The sequence below is a fragment of the Bubalus bubalis genome, chromosome 23, assembly GCF_019923935.1.
Source record: "Bubalus bubalis isolate 160015118507 breed Murrah chromosome 23, NDDB_SH_1, whole genome shotgun sequence".
NCBI lineage: Eukaryota > Metazoa > Chordata > Mammalia > Artiodactyla > Bovidae > Bubalus > Bubalus bubalis.
The window spans coordinates 16,770,840-16,789,435 of NC_059179.1; the positions used below are offsets into that span (position 1 = coordinate 16,770,840).

An 18,596-nucleotide genomic window follows, 5' to 3' on the forward strand; every position below is an offset into this window, starting at 1 on the left:
TTAATTATTCCTAAGCCCTAAACTCAGCAAACTACTTTTGCCATAAATATTTCCCTCACAAACAGGTCTCAGAAAACAATCCTTCCCATGGCCTCAAGCTAAGGCCTACGTGCTCATCCTGGGACATTCTTTGTAAAGATCCTTGAACAAATGTCAATGGTTATTTTATAGATTATTTTCTGGGCACAACTGCAGAAGGCTTTGTGCTTTCTCATGCTTCTCTCGAGCACCTTAACATTCTTTCCAGCCAACTCAACCGAAGAAAGGAAAGAACAAGTCAGAATCACAAGGCCTAACTCATCCTGGGACCGTGCCTGCGAGATGAGGAGAGGCAGTTGGGGCCGTGCCTCCATTTTGTCAGTAATGCCTAACGCGGCTCCTGACACAGAAAGGTTAGTCAACCAGGCTAAGACACAAAACTAGTGACAGAGGTAGATTCCAGTGTTTATCCCAGTTTACACTACACATGTGTCTACAGAGAGTCACCTAAACAGTGTGCAGGGATCATACACTTTTTCTACATTTATCTTTATGAAAATATATTAACTGTTGACACATATTATATTAGTTTCAGGTGTACAAAATGGTGATTCACCATTTACATGCATTACAAATTGATTGCCATAATAAGCCTAGGAATCATCTGTCATCATACAGTTATTGAAATGTTATTGACTCTATTCCTTATGCCTTATATTACATCGCTGTGACTTATTACATTTATATCTGAAGTTTATACTTCTTAATCCTTTTTACCTATTTCATTCATCCCTCTACTTCTTTCTCTTTGAGGACCACCAGTTTCTTCTCTGTATCTATGAATTTGTTTCTGTTTTATTTTATTTGTTTTAATTTTTAGATTCTAAATATGAAGTAAATCATGATATTTGTCTTTGTCTGCCTGACATTCTTCCCTTAGCATAATATCTGCGAGGACTATCCATGCTGTATGAAAGGCACAATTTCATGCTTTTATATGGCTGAGTAAAATTTCATTGTGTGTGTGTGTGTGTGTGTGTGTACCACTTCTTCTTTATCCTTTCATCTATTAATGGACACTTAGGTGATTTTGATATCTTACCTACTGTCAACAATGCTGCAATGAATATAGGGGTGCATATATCTTTTTGAATAAGTTTCTCTTCTTCAGATAAATACCCAGAAGTTTTCTAGAGAGATACCCAGTTAAGTCCCAGATCTTATAGGAGCTCTATTTTTAACTTTTTGAGGAACCTCTATACTGTTTGCCATAGTGACCATTTCAATTTACATTCCTACCAACAGTGCATTAGTGTTCCCTTATCTCCACATCCTCCCAACACTTGTTATTTCTTCTCTTTCTTATAATACCCATTCTGACTGGTGTGAGGTAAAATCTTTTAGTGTTTTTATTTGTATTTTCCTGATAATTAGTGTTTTGACCATCTTTCCATGTGCCTATTGGCCAACTGTTTGTCTTCATTGGAAAAATACCTATTTGAACCTTCTGTCCATATTTTAACTAGGGTTTTCTTTTTGTTGTTGAAGTGTATGAGTTCTTTGTGTATTTTTAACATTAACTCCTTATCAGATACATCATTTGCAAATATATTCTATTCAGCAGACAGGCATTTTTTTTGTTGATAGTTACTTTTACTGTGCAAAAGCCTTTACATTTGAGTAGGTCACATTCCTTTATTTTTGCTTTTGTTTCCCTTGCCTAACAATGCATAACCAAAAAAAGATCAACAAGACTAATGTCAAAGAGCAAACATCTATGATTACTTCTAGAATTTTTATAGTTCTGGTTCTTACATTTAAATCCTTATCCATTTTGAATTTATTTTTGTATGTGGCATGATAAAGGCATCCAGTTTGATTCTTTCATATGTAACTGTCCAGTTTTCCCAGTACCATTGATTGAAGAGGGTGTCTTTTCTACATTTTGTATTCTAGCTTCTTTTGTTGTATATTAATTACCTACTAGGTGTGGGTTCATATCTAAGTTGTCTCTTCAGTTCCATTGATCTATGTCTGCTTTTGTGCCACTACCACGCTTCTTTTTCTTTGCTTGCTGTGGCTGGAACTTCCAGTACTATGCTGAATAAATGTGGGGAGAGTGGGCATCCTTGTGCTGTTCCTGATTTGAGAGGAAATACTTTCAAGTTTTCACCATTGAGAATGATGGGAGCTTCTCCTATGGGGGCTTTATTACATTCAGGTATGTTCCCTCTCTATTCACTCTGGAGTTTTTATCATAAATGGATGTTGAATTCAGTCAAAAAGTTTTTTTGCAAAACTTAAAAAATCATATGATTTATTCTTCATTTTTAATGTGATATATCACATAGATTGATTTGCAGACACTGAACCATCTTTGCATCCCCAGAATAAATTTGGCTTATTCATAGATTATAACATGTTAATGTATTGCTGATTTCAATTTCATGCAAAGATGGGCACAATAAAGGAGAGAAATAGTATGGACGCAACAGAAACAGAACATATTAAGAAGAGGTGGCAACAATAAACAGAAGAACTATTAAAAAAAAAGGGGGGGGGGGTCTTAATGACCCAAATAACGATGAAAGTGTGATAACTCACATGGAGCCAGACATCCTAAAGTGTGAAGTCAAGTGAGCCTTAGGAAGAATCACTACAAACAAAACGAGTGGAAGTGATGGAATTCCAGTTGAGCAATTTCAAATCCTAAAAGATGATGCCGTGAAAGTGCTGCACTCAATAGGCTAGCAAATTTGGAAAACTCAGCAGTGGTCACAGGACTGGAAAAGGTCAGTTTCATTCCAATCCAAAAGAAAGGCAATACCAAAGAATGTTCAAACTACCACACATTTGCACTCATCTCACAGACTACAAAGTAATGCTCAAAATTCTCCAAGCTAGTCTTCAACAGTATGTGAACTGAGAAACTCCAGATGCTCAAGCTGGATTTAGGAAAGGCAGAGGAACCAGAGATCAAATTGCTAACATCTGTTGGATCATCGAAAAAGCAAGGGAGTTCCAGAAAAACATCTACTTCTGCTTCATTGACTACACCAAAGCCTTTGACTGTGTGGATCACAACAAACTGGAAAATTCTTCAAGTAATGGGAATACCAGACCACCTGACCTGCCTCCTGAGAAACCTGTAGGCAGGTCAAGAAGCAAGAGTTAGAACTGGACATGGAACAACAGACTGGTTCCAAATTGAGAAAGGAGTACATCAAGGCTGTATGTCACCCTACTTATTTAACTTATATGCAGAGTATATCATGGGACTTTCTGGGCTGGATGAAGCACAAGCTGGAATCAAGATTGCCTGGAGAAATAGCAATAACCTCAGATATGCAGATGACACCACCCTGATGGCAGAAAGCAAAGAAGAACTAAAGAGCCTCCTGATGAAAGTGAAAGAGAAGAGTGAAAATGCAACTTAAAAACTCAACATTCAAAAAACAAAGATCATGGCATCTGGTCCCATCACTTCATGGCAAATATATGGGGAAGCAATGGAAACAGTGACAGACTTTATTTTCTTGGGTCCTAAAATCACTGAAGATGGTGAGTGCAGCCATGAAATTAAAAGACACTTGCTCCTTGGGAGAAAAACTGTGACCAACCTAGACAGCATATTAAAAAGCAGAGACATTATTTGCTGACAAAGATCCATCCAGTCAAAGCTATGGTTTTTCCCGTAGTCATGTATGGATGTGAGAGTTGACAAAGAAAGATGACCACCGAAGAACTGATGCTTTTGAACTGTGCTGTTGGAGATGACTCTTGAGAGTCCCTTGGACTGCAAGGAGATCCAACCAGTCCATCCTAAAGGAAATCAGTCCTGAAAATTCATTGGAAGGAATGATGCTGAAGCTGAGGCTTCAATACTTTGGCCACCTGATGAGAAGAATTGACTCATTAGAAAATATCCTGAAGCTGGGAAAGATTGAAGGCAGGAGGAGAAGGGAATGACAGAGGATGAGATGGTTGGATGGCATCATCAACTCAATGGACATGAGTTTGAGCAAGATCCAGGAGTTGGTGATGGACAGGGAATCCTAGCATGCTTCAGTCCACAAAGAGTTGGACGTGACTGAGCAACTGACCTGAACTGAATATTATGTTGAGGATTTTTGCATCTAGCTTCATCAAAAGTATTGACCTTAATTATTCTCTTCTTTTTAGTGTTTTTTTTTTTTCCTTTTCTAATTTAGGTTTAAGCATAATGTTGGCATCATAGAATAATTTTGAAAGTGTTCCTTTGGACATGTTTGGAAAGTTTAGGCATTAGGTCTTTTTAAAATATTTGGTAGAATTCACTCGTGAGGCCATCTGGTCCTAGATTTTTGGTTTTGGTGAGTTTTGATTCCTGGTTCTATTTCATTGCTAGTGTTCACTCTTCAGATTATCTGTTTCTTCCTGATTCAATCTTGGTATGTGTGTTTATATGAATTTATCCATTTTCACTAGGTGTTCAATTTGTAGGTATATAATTATTCATTGTAGTCTCTCATGATTCTTTGAATTTCTGTGATATATGTTCCTCTTCCATTTCCGATTTTATTTATTTGAGTGTTCTTTTTTCTGATGAGTCTGGCTAGAGTTTATCCAATGTGATTATCTTTTCAAAGAACCATCTTTTAGATTCACTAATCTTTTCTAGTGAACCTAAAAGCTGGTTCTTTGAAAAGATAATCACATTGGATAAACTCTAGTCAGACTCATCAATCTTTCTAAAGTGGGTGACTTTATTTTGGGGGCTCCAAAATCACTGCAGATGGTGACTGCAGCCCTGAAATTAAAAGACGCTTATTCCTTGGAAGGAAAGTTATGACCAACCTAGAAAACATATTAAAAAGTAGAGACGTTACTTTGGCAACAAAGGTCTGTCTAGTCAAAGCTATGTTTTTTTTTCCAGTAGTCATGTATGGATGTGAGAGTTGGACTATAAGGAAAGCTGATCACTGAAAAATTGATGCTTTTGAACTGTGGTGTTGGAGAAGACTCTTGAGAGTCCCTTGGCTGCAAGGAGATCCAATCAGTCCATCCTAAAGGAGATCAGTCCTGAGTGTTCATTGATAGGACTGATGTTGAAGCTGAAACTCCAATACTTTGGCCACCAGATGTGAAGAGCTGACTCATTTGAAAAGACTCATGCTGGGAAAGATTGAGGGCAGGAAGAGAAGGGGACGACAGGGAATGAGATGGTTGGATGCCATCACTGACTCAATGGACATGAGTTTGGGTAAACTCCGGGAGTCGGTAATGGACAGAGATGCCTGGCGTGCTGCGATTCATGGGGTCGCAAAGTGTCGGACATGACTGAGCAACTGAACTGAACTGAACTGAATCTTTTCTATTGCCATTTTAGTCTCTATTGTTTATTTAATCTGTGATATTTATTATTTCCTTCCTTCTGCTAACTTTGGGCTTTGTTTGTTCTTTTTCTAGTTTGTTTGTGTGTGTGTGTGTGTGTGCGCGCGCACGTGCGCGCGTGCAGCAGTTTTATTAAATTAAGAAAAGGGACAGAGAAAGCTTCTGACATAGACATCAGAAGAGAGACAGGGACATCAGTCTAAGCAAGGGAGTTACATACTTTTTAAATTAGCCATTATGATAAATCAAAAGAATGTCTCAATGTTGTAAAGATCTTACTAGATCCCATAATTAACATTTTAAGAAAACAGAATTAGCCAGAAGGTTTTCAAGAAAGAGAAATTGTCCTCAAGCAGGATGTATTGTTGTTATATAATCTTTAGTACAGAGTTTAAACTGAGTTGTTTGTTGTGTAATCATCAGTACCAGGCTTAGAGGGAAAAAACGTTTTATGTGACTAAGACTAATGAATGTAGAGGGGGAAAAAAGATGTTTGTCTTTTCCTCCTCCTTGAGAATTCCAGACCCCTATCTCCACTTCATGAGCTCCAGATCCCTTTCTCCTCCTCAGGGACACCGGACTTCTTATCAACCTGCTTAGGAATTGACTCTCTTATTCCCCCCTTTTCTTTTAGGACAATTATGTTGCCAACAGAAAAGGACATCGTTTTCATTCCATAACTACTTGCTGATGTTGAGAGGCATCGTCCCTAAATTGTTGAGGCAACATATTCTCCTAACCCTCATATTGAGGGTCTCTGATCCAAGGGCCCCAAGTAATAGTTGGGGGAGGCTGTGGCACTCTTAGGTTACAAATGGTTGTCGGACATGACTGAGCGACTGAACTGAACTGAACTGAATCTTCTCTATTGTCGTTTTAGTCTCTATTGTTTATTTAGTCTCTGATCTTTATTATTTCCTTCCTTCTGCTAACTTTGGGCTTTGTTTGTTCTTCTTTAACTAGTTTGTTTTGTGTGTGGGAATTGACTCTCTCAGGACAACCATTTGTAACACTAAAGGCTTTCCAACGGTTAGAAACAAACCCCATTTTGGAGTTACAGATGTGAGGCAAAATAGTCATTAAACCAAGTTAAAACATAATCAAAATTAAAAGTACATTATGTCCATAGTTACATCAATCCATCTTAGGATTGTTAGTGGTCATCAGATCCCAAAGAGGCGTCACATACGATTGTTGTGGTGAAGAGGTGAAGAAAGTCCTTTCCTTGAAGTGGAGAAGCCCACCATGGGAAGCCTTCAATTGATAAGGAGATTGAAAAGCTGAAAGCTGAGTCACATGGTTAATTTTAAGGCTTCAGAGTCTATAACAATATCTGTGTGTAAGAAGGGTCTTCCATAGATACATTCAAAGGGGGACAGACCTTCCTTTTTAGGGGCAGTTCCAGCCCTCATTAAAGCTACAGGTAGAAATTTAAACCAACTGTCTTGTGTTTCCTGAGTTTGCTTACACAGATGCCTCTTAATAATGTCATTAGCCTTTTCAGTTTTTTCTGAATATTGATGTCTCCAGGAACTGTGTAAGTGATATTCTATTCATAGAGTTTTCCACGCGCCTTGAGTTACAGCAGCTTTAAAGACGGAGCCATTGTTGCTCTGAACTTTAGAGTTTAAGATCTCACTTACATCATGAGAAGTCAGTACAGTAAGACTTTGTCCATTAGTCAACTTATGATCTATAGACATTAGCAAATCAATAGTAGCAATTACCCTTAAGGAATATGGCCATAAGTTTTTGTTTTGTTTTGTTTTGTTTTTTACTAAGAAACAAACTCAATTCTGATCTTGTGGGCAAGCTCAAAGCAGGAGCGTGCAGGAGAACAGTTTTAAGAGCCTTAAAAGCCTATTGAGTCTCTGAGGGCCTAACCAGCTTGTCGGTTTAGACTTGCTGAGTCTCAGTTATAAGTTTATATAAAGGCCAGGCAAGTTCTCCATAACCGGGAATCCAAATGTGGCAGTAGCCTGTAATGCCAAAAATCCTCTCAATTATCTTAAAGTCATGTTTGGCTCATTTAGGAATTTCAGACAATAAAGTATAAAGATTAGGCACTTACTATTTGTATACCTTGAATTAGTCTCCATTTATCATTTGACATTTTTACACCCAAAATAGGAGTGTTGCATGGACTATTACAGGGAATTAATAGCCCCTGTTCCTTTAAATCTTCAATAATGTGTTTTAACTCTTCCTTAAACTCGGGCTTTAGTGGGTACTGCTTTTGATGTGAAAATAGGTGAGGGTCTTTGAGGTTGATAACAACAGGAACAGCATTTTGTGTTCAACCCTCAGTTTTTCCATCAGCCCACACTTTAGGGTTTATATTCTGTTCAATTAATGGGAGAGAAAGAGCAGGTTCCATATTCATGAAGACAGAGGCCTGGACATTGTTCATTATATCCCTCCCCAGAAGGGGTGAAGGAAATTCTGGCACAATTAGAAACTCGAGAAAATAGCACAGAGTTCTAGTTGTAGTTTAAAGGACACCTGAGATAATGTTTGGCTTATCCAGACAGTCCCATTATGGTAGTGGATCAGGAGGAAAGAGGACCAGAGGCTCCAGTGAGCACAGAGAAAGTTGCCCCAGTGTCCAAAAGAAATTGACTGATTGGCCCCCCACAGTTATTAACACCCGGGGTTCCTCAGGTGTAATTAGGATGGGGGCTTGTGTGGGGACCCCCGGGCACCTTCAGTCCCAATTGTCTTGAGAGTCCAACCCGTGGGGCCTACACCTCAGAAGGCAGTCTCTTCTCCAGTATGGTCTTTTGCAGACTGGACATGGAGCCGGGGGCGGCTTAGATGCCTCAGGCCAATCCCACTTGAGATGCCCCTCATTTCCACAGTAATGACAAGTCCATCCCTTTTCACCTGGGTCCCTCTGGGCATTTTTCCTCAGGCTGTTTCAGAGTGGATCTAACAGCCATGCTGGGGCTTTAGTCTTTTGCCTGGTTCTTTTTTGTCTCACTTTCCTCCTCATATTCTCCACCAAAATATACTGTCTGAGACAGCTGCAACAGTTTTTCTAAAGATTGATTTGGTCCAAACGCCTGTTTTTGTAACTTACAGCAGGTATCTGGAGTCAATTGAGTGAGAAAACTACCTTTTAAGATCATTTTTCTCTCTGTAATTTCAAGATCAACATCAGTAAACTTGCAGAGAGCCCCCTGTAGTCTACCTAGGAATTATCAGGAGTTTTCTTCTCTCCCTGTTCTATGTCAGTCAACTTAGCATAGTATAAAGTCCTTGTGCTCGCTTGAGTCCTTCAAGAATACATCTAGCAATCTGGCTCTGTTATTGGAACCACTTGGCTCCCAGTAGGAAGGAGGGCTATTTCATGTTCCCTCTTTCCCCTTGCCTTCAAGCCATTCATCTCCAAAAGTAGTAGCTTCCCCCAAACTCGAGTTTTTGAATCAAGTGTCAGTGTCTGTCCCAAGACATACATTACATCTCTGCAAGTAAGGTCATAAAGCAGAGTTAGTCCCATAAAGCCTTCTATGTACTTTTTGGATCCTCTAAATAGTCTCGACCACAGTTGGGACTGTGTGAATTTCTACTGAGACTAAGGCAACCCCTCCTGGGAGGGTACCCTGATTCTCAGCCTGTTCAGTTGGTAGCCCCAGATACAGGGGCAAAGTAAGCCCCAGATACAGCCCCAAATACAGGAGGCAGCTAAAGGCTTCACACCCAAATCTGCACACTTTGTACATAAGTCTGGCATGTCTTGCAGAGAGATAAAGAGCAACACATCTGCCACTTCTACCCATTTCCTTTGTTTTCTACAGAACTTGTCTAGTTGTAAAATGGTATCATAATTGAGAGACCCTTTAACTGGCCAGTGTTCCCCATTTTCCAAAGGATAATGTGGCCATTCAGTATCACAGAAGATCAGGCGTGTATTTTTTAAACTCTGGGGATCAAACTTGTCCAAAGTTTTTAAATTACATTTTAAAGGAGTGGTTCTGGAACTGTTAGCTCCCATCTCTAACAAAGAAAAAAGCAGCATCCACGGCCGTGGCTTCTTTCCATCAGAGGCGTCCCTCCCTGCTCTAGATGGGTGTGCAAACACTTTCCACTGAAGCTTTCCTTTCCTGGTCAGACTTAGTCTGTTCCTTACTGATGCAGACATTTTACTCATCCCTCCCAGTTCTATCACCAAGGTGGCATGGAGATGCACCAGGGGTAGATCTGATGACATCCCAGATTGATTTCTAGTTCCTTACCACCAAGACCTTTGTTGGATTTGCCAGAGTAGTTTCCCAGAATGTTTCCCAAGCTAGGACTACTAGAGGAAACATCCATCTTACGTGTGCCCATGTACATTCCTGAGTACAGTCCTGATAGCAGTAGAAGCAGTGAGACATAAAGAGATGAGCAATAACCAAGATGTCCCTTCTAAGTGTCACCATGCCAGTATATGTGATAACAAAGGTGGTAGAGGGCTGGCCAGTGAGGAAAAAGTGATTTTTGTCCTCAAGATAGTAGGTCCAATACTTCCATTTCCTTTCCACAGATTCCATAAAAGGAATATCTAGGGAGTTGAGACAGAAGCCATTGGACAGCTTTCTCTGGTCTACTAACAGCTAGCACTACCAAAGGAAGAAGCCCATTGCACTTCCAATCGGAACAGATCCTGCAATTCCCAACCGATGTCCTCAAAAACCTCATGGTCACCAGCAGTGCTTTCATCCACATAGACAGGAGGCACAGTCATGACAAAAACTCACTTTTAGGACTCTGGGCCCTGAGGCAGGCAGTCAAGAGACTGACCTTTAGCCTGAGAGACATTCCTGGAGCTAGAGCTCCTGCTCGCTCCCAGATAAGCTCTTGTAACTTTTGCCTCCTAGCAAGGCTAGGCGCTTCCATACTTGGGGTTTAAGTAAAAGTGCATAGTATCAGCATGAATCCCAATTCCCTTGAAAGTCTATGATCCAACAGACTAGGTTCAGTATCGGTTCAGTGGTTCAGTCGAGTCCGAGTCTTTGCAATCCCATGAACCACAGCATGCCAGGCCTCCCTGTCCATCATCAAATCCCGGAGTTCACCCAAACCCATGTCCATCGAGTTGGTGATGCCATCCAACCATCTCATCCTCTGTCATCCCCTTCTCCTCCTGCCCTCAATCTTTCCCAGCATCAGGGTCTTTTCAAATGAGTCAGCTCTTCACATCTGGTGGTCAAAATATTAGAGTTTCAGTTTCAGCATCAGTCCTTCCAATGAACACCCAGGACTGATCTCCTTTAGGATGGACTGGTTGGATCTCCTTGCAGTCCAAGGGACTCTCAAAAGTCTTCTCCAACACCACAATTCAAAAACATTAATTCTTCAGCGCTCAGCTTTCTTAACAGATTAGGTTAGTAGTTCTAATTCCCCAGGCAGTTACAGAATGGTCAAAGAGACCAGAAAAAATTGACCGAGAAAGGAAAGTTCACTCCACACGCTTTGCCCACGTATGGCCACTCCCCTCGAAGGAATGTTGAGTGCCTCTTGGCATTGGCATGTCGGCATAAACCCCTAACAAGGCTCCCTTTTTGGGAGCTGCCTTCAGTCATTATGAGGCACCTCAAAACCACTGAGCAGGGCTCATCACTTCCTTCGTACAGAGTGTGTCATTCATTCACACATGCACACCATAGCATTAGTAAAGTAAAGCAAAAAATGTGTATACTGAGAAAGCAGAGAGGCTAGAGCTCTTGAGTGTTCTTACCTTGTCCTGAAAATCCTGGATGAGCCCCCAAGATGATAGCTTACAGTGAACTGTGTCGGATTTGTGATCTCAGAAGATTTAGCTTCGGGACCAGAGACCATTCTTGATCACTCAAGAGCTTTTGTGTAGCAGTTTTATTAAAGAAAGAAAAGGAACAGAGAAAGCTTCTGACATAGACATCAGAAGGGGGATGGAGAGTGCCCACTCTTCTTCTAGTTTTATGTGTAATGTTAGATTGCTTACTTGGTATTTTTCTGGTTTCCTGAGGTAGACCTGTTTCACTATAAACTTCCCTCTTAGAACTGCTTTTGTGAGTCACATAGATTTTGGAATGTTGTGTTTCCATTTTCATTTCTCTCAAGGTATTTCTACTTCTTCTTTGACCCATTATTGTTTAGTTCAGCTAACAACATATTCAACAACATATTCATCTCCTATGTGTTTATGTGTTTCCCAGTTGTTGTTGTTTTTTTTTTCTTGTAATTGATTTCTAGTTTCATACCATTGTGGTCAAAAAGATGCTCAATATGATTTCACCTTCTTGAATTTACTGACACTTGTTTTGTAACATCATATGATCTATCTTGGAAAATGTTTCATGTGTACTTGAAAAGAATGTGTATTCTGCTGCATTTGGATGGGATGTTGTATATTAATCTATCAAGTCCATCATGTCTAATATGTTGATTAAGGCCAATGTTTCCTTACTAATTTAGTTTGGCTGTTCTGTCCATGGGGCTGCAAAGAGTCAGACACAACTAAGTGACTGGACTGAACTGTTCTGTCCATTGATGTAAGTGATGTGTTAATGTCTCCTAGTATTATTGTATTACTGTCAATAACTCCTTTTAAGTCTGTTCACACCATACCATTTTTTAAATGAAGAAACTATACCATAAAGACTAAGGAAATGCCTATATTACCTAATTTACTTTTATTTAGGCATTTTACATCTTCAGAAATGTACACATTGCCCTTATTCATTTGGCCATCACAGTCCTAGAGTTTACAGAATCCTTTTTAAACAGTATCTTCATGACTTAATACCCTCGGTAGGTACTGAAGAAATTTATTCAGCTGCTAACTTCTCAGTGAACTCCGGGAGCTGGTGATGGACAGGGAGGCCTGGCGTGCTGCGATTCATGGGGTCGCAAAGAGTCAGACACGACTGAGTGACTGATCTGATCTGATCTGATCTGATCTTGTATCAAACTGGATAGAGAATCAAGAAATCTAGTTTTTATATCTAACTCATTCTTCTTTTGGTTAGGTTACTTTGAAAATAAGCTCAGTATTTCCAGTGAGCTTTCTGTTCCATAGACTACTTGCTCTCTAGAGTCCTTCTCAGGTAGAAAACATCATAACATTATCATCCATGGAATTTTAGTTGTTAGTTATAGTACAGCATAGGTTATTGTTTTTTTTCTGACAGTTTACTAACAGTAAAAATACAATGTATATACATCTTATTTAAACACATAAAAATCAAAGGAAAAAAGATTTCTCAAAAAAAAACTTGCTATAATTGTTGCACTATTTTTTATTACTATTCTTATATTTTGTTTACAAACTCATTTCAACACATTCAATTGCTTTGATAACTCGCTGCTGCTCCTGCTGCTAAGTCACTGCAGTCATGTCTGACTCTGTGCAACCCCATGGATGGCAGCCCACCAGGCTACGCCATCCCTGGGATTCTCCAGGCAAGAACACTGTAGTGGGCTGTCATTTCCTTCTCTAATGCATGCGAAGTCACTTCAGTCGTGTCGGACTCTGTGCGACCCTATAGACAGCAGCCCACCAGGCTCCTCCAGCAACAGGATTCTCTACGCAAGAATATTGAAGTGGGTTGCCATTTCCTTCTCCATGATAACTCACTAAGTGGTACCAAGCAATAGCACAAAGAAATGTGGTAATCACTTTAGATAGAAAGTTATTTCTTATTTAAAGAGAACTTTGACCTTACCTCAATCCAGGGGGTGCAAAAAATTGTTGCATTCTCATGAATATACTTTGCCAAGGTCAGAAAACTTTCATCACTGTATTCAAAACGATTCCGGAATATAATGGAGCAGATCACATTGCAGGGAGCATAGGTCAGAAGGAAAGTAGGATCACATGGAGATCCTAAAAACAATATTAAAAAGTTGGAATATAATTTGCAAATAAATCTTAAGTTTACTGTTTAAAATAATGGAGAAAGGTTGATTTCTAAGATGTTTTTATTATTGGAACAACCTGAACCTGCCATCATCACTATAAATTCAACATGCCTAGAGAGTTGGACAATAAAGAAGGCTGAGTGCTAAAGAATTGATGTTTTCGAACTGTGGTGCTGAAGAAGACTCCTGAGAGTCCCTTGGACAGCAAGATTAAGCCAGTCAGTACTGAAGGAAATCAGTCCTGAATATTCTTTAGTGCTAAAGCTGAAGCTCCAATATTTTGGCCATCTGATCCAAAGAACTGACTCATTGGAAAAGACTGTGATGCTGGGAAAGACTGAGGGCAAAATGAGAAGGGGCTGACATGAGTTTGAGCAAACTCTGGAAGGTAATGAAGGACAGAAAAGCCTGGCATGCAGTAGTCCATGGAGTTGCGAAGAGTCGGACATTACTTGGCAACTGAACAACAACAACAAAATAAAATTGTGTTTCCCTAAGCAAAATTATCTAATCCAGTGTTATTTATTTGTTAAATTTCTCCAAATTATTCTATTTATATCATTCTCCAATTAAAGCCACAAGGTAATACACAAGAAGGAGATCATTTATAATTTAAAATTATAAAATTTAGCTCTTGGTGTTGATATTCTTCAAAATACCCAGAAGAAACTGACCAATATAATAAGAAGGCAAGGAGACTGAGGAGAATTGCAATCACATTTTACAAAATGCATTGAAAAAGGTTGAGTGTGCTTTTCTCTGAGAAGACAATAATGAGAGGGATTGAAGATTAGAGATCGCGTCAAGAAAATCAGAGATACAAAGGGAACGTTTCATGCAAAGATGGTCACAACAAAGGACAGAAACGGTATGGACCTAACAAAAGCAGAAGACAGTAAGAAGAGGTGGCAAGAATACAAAGAACTACACAAAAAAGATCTTAATGACCCAGATAACCACGATGGTGTGGTCACCCACCTACAGCCAGACATCCTGGAATGTGAAGTCAAGTGGGCCTTAGGAAACATCACCACAAACAAAGCTAGTGGAAGTGATGGAATTCCAGTTGAGCAATTTCAAATCCTAAAAGATGATGCTGTGAACGTGCTACACTCAATATGCCAGCAAGTTTGGAAACTCAGCAGAGGCCACAGGACTGGAAAAGTTCAATTTTCATTCCGATCCCAAAAAAAGGCAAGGCCAAAGAATGTTCAAACTACCATACAATGGCATTCATCTCATACGCTGCAAAGTGATGCTCAAAATTCTCCAAGCGAGGCTTCAACAGTATGTGAACCATGAACTTCCACATGTTCAGGCTGGATTTAGGAAAGGCAGAGGAACAAGAGATCAAATTGCCAACATCCATTGGATCATAGAAAGAGCAAGAAAGTTCCAGAAAAATATCTACCTCTGCTTTATTGACTAGACCAAAGCCTTTAACTGTGTGGATCATAAGAAACTGTGGAAAATTCTTCAAGAGATGGGACTACCAGACCACCTTACCTGCCTTCTGAGAAACCTGTAGGCAGGTCAAGAAGCAACATTTAGAACTGGACATGGAACAACAGACTAGTTCCAAATCGGTAAAGGAGTACATCAAGGCTGTATATAGTCCCCCTGCTTATTTAACTTATATGCATAGTTCAGTTCAGTTCAGTCTCTCAGTTGTGTCCGACTCTTTGTGACCCCATTAATCGCAGCATGCCAGGCCTCCCTGTCCATCTCCAACTCCCGGAGATCACTCAAACTCATGTCCATCCAGTCGGTGATGCCATCCAGCCATCTCACCCTCTGTCGTCCCCTTGTCCTCCTGCCCCCAACCCCTCCCAGCATCAGAGTCTTTTCCAACGAGTCAATTCTTCGCATGAGGTGGCCAAAGTACTGGAGTTTCAGCTTTAGCATCATTCCTTCCAAAGAAATCCCAGGGCTGATCTCCTTCAGAATGGACTGATTGGATCTCCTTGCAGTCCAAGGCACTCTCAAGAGTCTTCTCCAACACCACAGGTCAAAAGCATCAATTCTTCTGCATTCAGCCTTCTTCACAGTCCAACTCTCACATCCATACATGACCACTGGAAAAACCATAGCCTTGACTAGATGGACTTTTGTTGGCAAAGTAATGTCTCTGCTTTTGAATATGCCATCTAGGTTGGTCATAACTTTCCTTCCAAGGAGTAAGCGTCTTTTAATTTCATGGCTGCAGTCACCATCTGCAGTGATTTTGGAGCCCAGAAAAATAAAGTCTGACACTGTTTCCACTGTTTCCCCATCTATTTCTCATGAAGTGATGGGACCAGATGCCATGATCTTCATTTTCAGAATGTTGAGCTTTAAGCCAACTTTTTCACTCTCCACTTTCACTTTCATCAAGAGGCTTTTGAGTTCCTCTTCACTTTCTGCCATAAGGGTGGTGTCCTCTGCATATCTGAAGTTATTGGCATTTCTCCAGGAAATCTTGATTCCAGCTTGTGCTTCTTCTAGCCCAGCATTTCTCATGATGTACTCTGCATATTAGTTAAATAAGCAGGGTGACAATATACAGCCTTGACGTACTCCTTTTCCTATTTGGAACCAGTCTGTTGTTCCATGTCCAGTTCTAACTGTTGCTTCCTGACCTGCATATAGGTTTCTCAAGAGGCAGGTCAGGTGGTCTGGTATTCCCATCTCTTTTAGAATTTTCCACAGTTTCTTGTGATCCACAGTCAAAGGCTTTGGCATAGTCAATAAAGCAGAAATAGATGTTTTTCTGGAACTCTTGCTTTTTTGATGATCCGGCAGATGTTCACAATTGGATCTCTGGCTCCTCTGTCTTTTCTAAAGCCACTTGAACATCTGGAAGTTCACAGTTCACGTATTGCTGAAGCCTGGCTTGGAGAATTTTGAGCATTAATTTACTAGCGTGTGAGATGAGTGCAATTGTGTGGTAGCTTGAGCATTCTTTGGCATTGCCTTTCTTTGTGATTGGAATGAAAACTGACCTTTTCCAGTCCTGTGGCCACTGCTGAGTTTTCCAAATTTGCTGGCATAGTATATCGTGTGAAATGCTGAGCTGGGTGAAGCTCAAGCTAGAGTCAAGATTTCAGGGAGAAATATCAATAACCTCAGATATGCAGATGACACCACACTTATGGCAGAAAGCAAAGAAGAATTAAAGAGCCCCTTGATGAAAGTGAAAGAGGAGAGTGAAAACGCTGGCTTAAACCTCAACATTCAGAAAACTAAGATCATGGCATCTGGTCCTATCACTTCATGACATATAGATGGGGAAACAATGGAAACAGTGACAGACTTTATTTTGAGGGGCTCCAAAATCAATGCAGATGGTGCCTGCAGCCATGAAATTAAAAGACACTTGCTCCTTGAAAGAAAACTTTGACCAACCTCGACAACATATAAAAAAAAAAAAAAAAAAAAAAAAAAAAAAAAAAAACAGAGACATTACTTTGCCAACAAATGTCCATCTAGTGAAATCTATAGTTCTTCCAGTAGTCATGTATAGATATGAGAGTTGGACTATAAGGAAGTTGAGCACTGAAGAATTGATGCCTTTGACTGTGTTGTAGGAGAAGACTCTTTAGAGTCCCTTGGACTGCAAGGAGATCCAACCAGTACATCCTAAAGGAAATCAGTCCTGAATATTCATTGGAAGGACTGATACTGAAGCTAAAACTCCAATACTTTGGCCACCTGATGAGAAGAATTGACTCATATGAAAAGACAACTGATGCTGGGAAAGATTGAAGGCAGGAGGAGAAGGGGATCATTGACTCAATGGACATGAGTTTGAGTGGACTCCGGGAGTTGGTGATGGACAGGGGAGCCTGGCATGCTGCAGTCCATTGTGTTGCAAAGAGTCGGACACGACTGCGCAACTGATCCGAACTGAACTATAGACAGGTTAACAATATAAAATAGAGGATATGACACCATTTTTTGTTTTTTGAGTCCTGGCATCTTTTAAGCCTTAATTTTTCTTCTTCTACTCACACTTGGACTAGCTGATGTGATTGCTTCTTTGGCACAAAGCAGGAAGTTTAAACCACACATACATTGGATCTCCACCCCCCTACTCCACCCCCTAACCACCATAAAAATTCCAAGCCGGTATCCTTTTCCAGCTTTCTCCAAGCATTTTTCGATTGGTTTTCTAGCACTGTGCCCTACCCCAAAAGCCTCATTATGTGAGTAACAGAACTTTTCATATCCTATTGAAATGTGTGTATCACTACCAACCTCAACAGTTATACTAAATTTTCAGTGGAAAATCCATCCTGCCTCTGCCTGGTGACTACTACAACAACACTTTACTACAGAATAAAAACTTAGTAGGGGTCAAAAAGTAGAGATTATGAGAAAAAAGGTTCTGCTCAACATGTGAAATAAACTTACAACAGTTAGTTAACCAGTGACAAACTGGGCTACCCCAAGAGGATGAGGTCTCCATAGTTAGGTGGATTTGAGCAGTCTGGGGGGTCATAGGCAAGGAAGCTGAGAGAAGGTCATACTTACTATGGGAAAATTGAATCAGTTAATAATAAACAGTTTAAAAGATACTTGCTCCTTGAAAGAAAAGCTATGACAAACCTAGATAATATATTAAAAAGTAGAGACATCAGTTTGCTGACAAAGATCCATCTAGTCAAAGCTATGGTTTTTCCAGTAGTCATGAGAGGATGTGAGAGTTGGATCATAAAGAAGGCTAAGTGCCAAAGAATTGATGCTTTCCAATTGTAGTCCTAGAAAAGACTCTTGAGAGTCCCTCGGATAGCAAGGAGATCAAACAAGTCAATCATAAAGGAAATCAACCCTGCATATTCATTGGAAGACTGATGCTGAAGCTGAAGCTCCAATTCTTTGGCCACCTGATGGTAAGAGCCAACTCTAATGCTGGGAAAGATTGAGGGCAGGAGGAGAAGGGTGTGACAGAGGATGAGATGGTTAGAGGGCATCACCAAATTAATGTACATGAATTTGAGCAAACACTGGGGGATATTGAAAAACATTGAAGCCTGGTGTTCTGCGGTCCATGGGGTCACAAACTGTCAGGTATCACTTAATGACTGAACAACAACAACATGCTAAAACCCAATATTTACTGATTTATTAATTGCATTTCCAAAATTTTACTCTATAAAATAATCAGGGATATTCAATGATTAATATAGATTGCATTGTTTAATATTATTAGCAACAAAAAACTGAAAGCGAACTATTTGGCCTAAAATAAATCATGGTATATCCAAAATAATGTACTATTCTATTTTGTTAACAATATTCATGATAAACATTTAAAAATTAATCATGTGAAAATATTTATTTAATATGTTAAATTTGAAAAAAGAATAGAGAACAATCTATGC

The 18,596-nt window shown here is 39.9% G+C and overlaps 1 protein-coding gene across 1 annotated transcript in view; it reads right to left on the reverse strand.

The window, feature by feature from the left end:
- The window catches only part of LOC102391944 (cytochrome P450 2C31-like), a 52,052-nt gene that overhangs the window by 23,427 nt on the left and 10,029 nt on the right, over nucleotides 1-18,596 (reverse strand). The window contains exon 4 of the mRNA XM_025274460.3: nucleotides 13,038-13,198. Within this exon, the coding sequence (XP_025130245.3) occupies nucleotides 13,038-13,198 (161 nt within the window). The remainder of the gene's footprint in view (nucleotides 1-13,037; nucleotides 13,199-18,596) is intronic.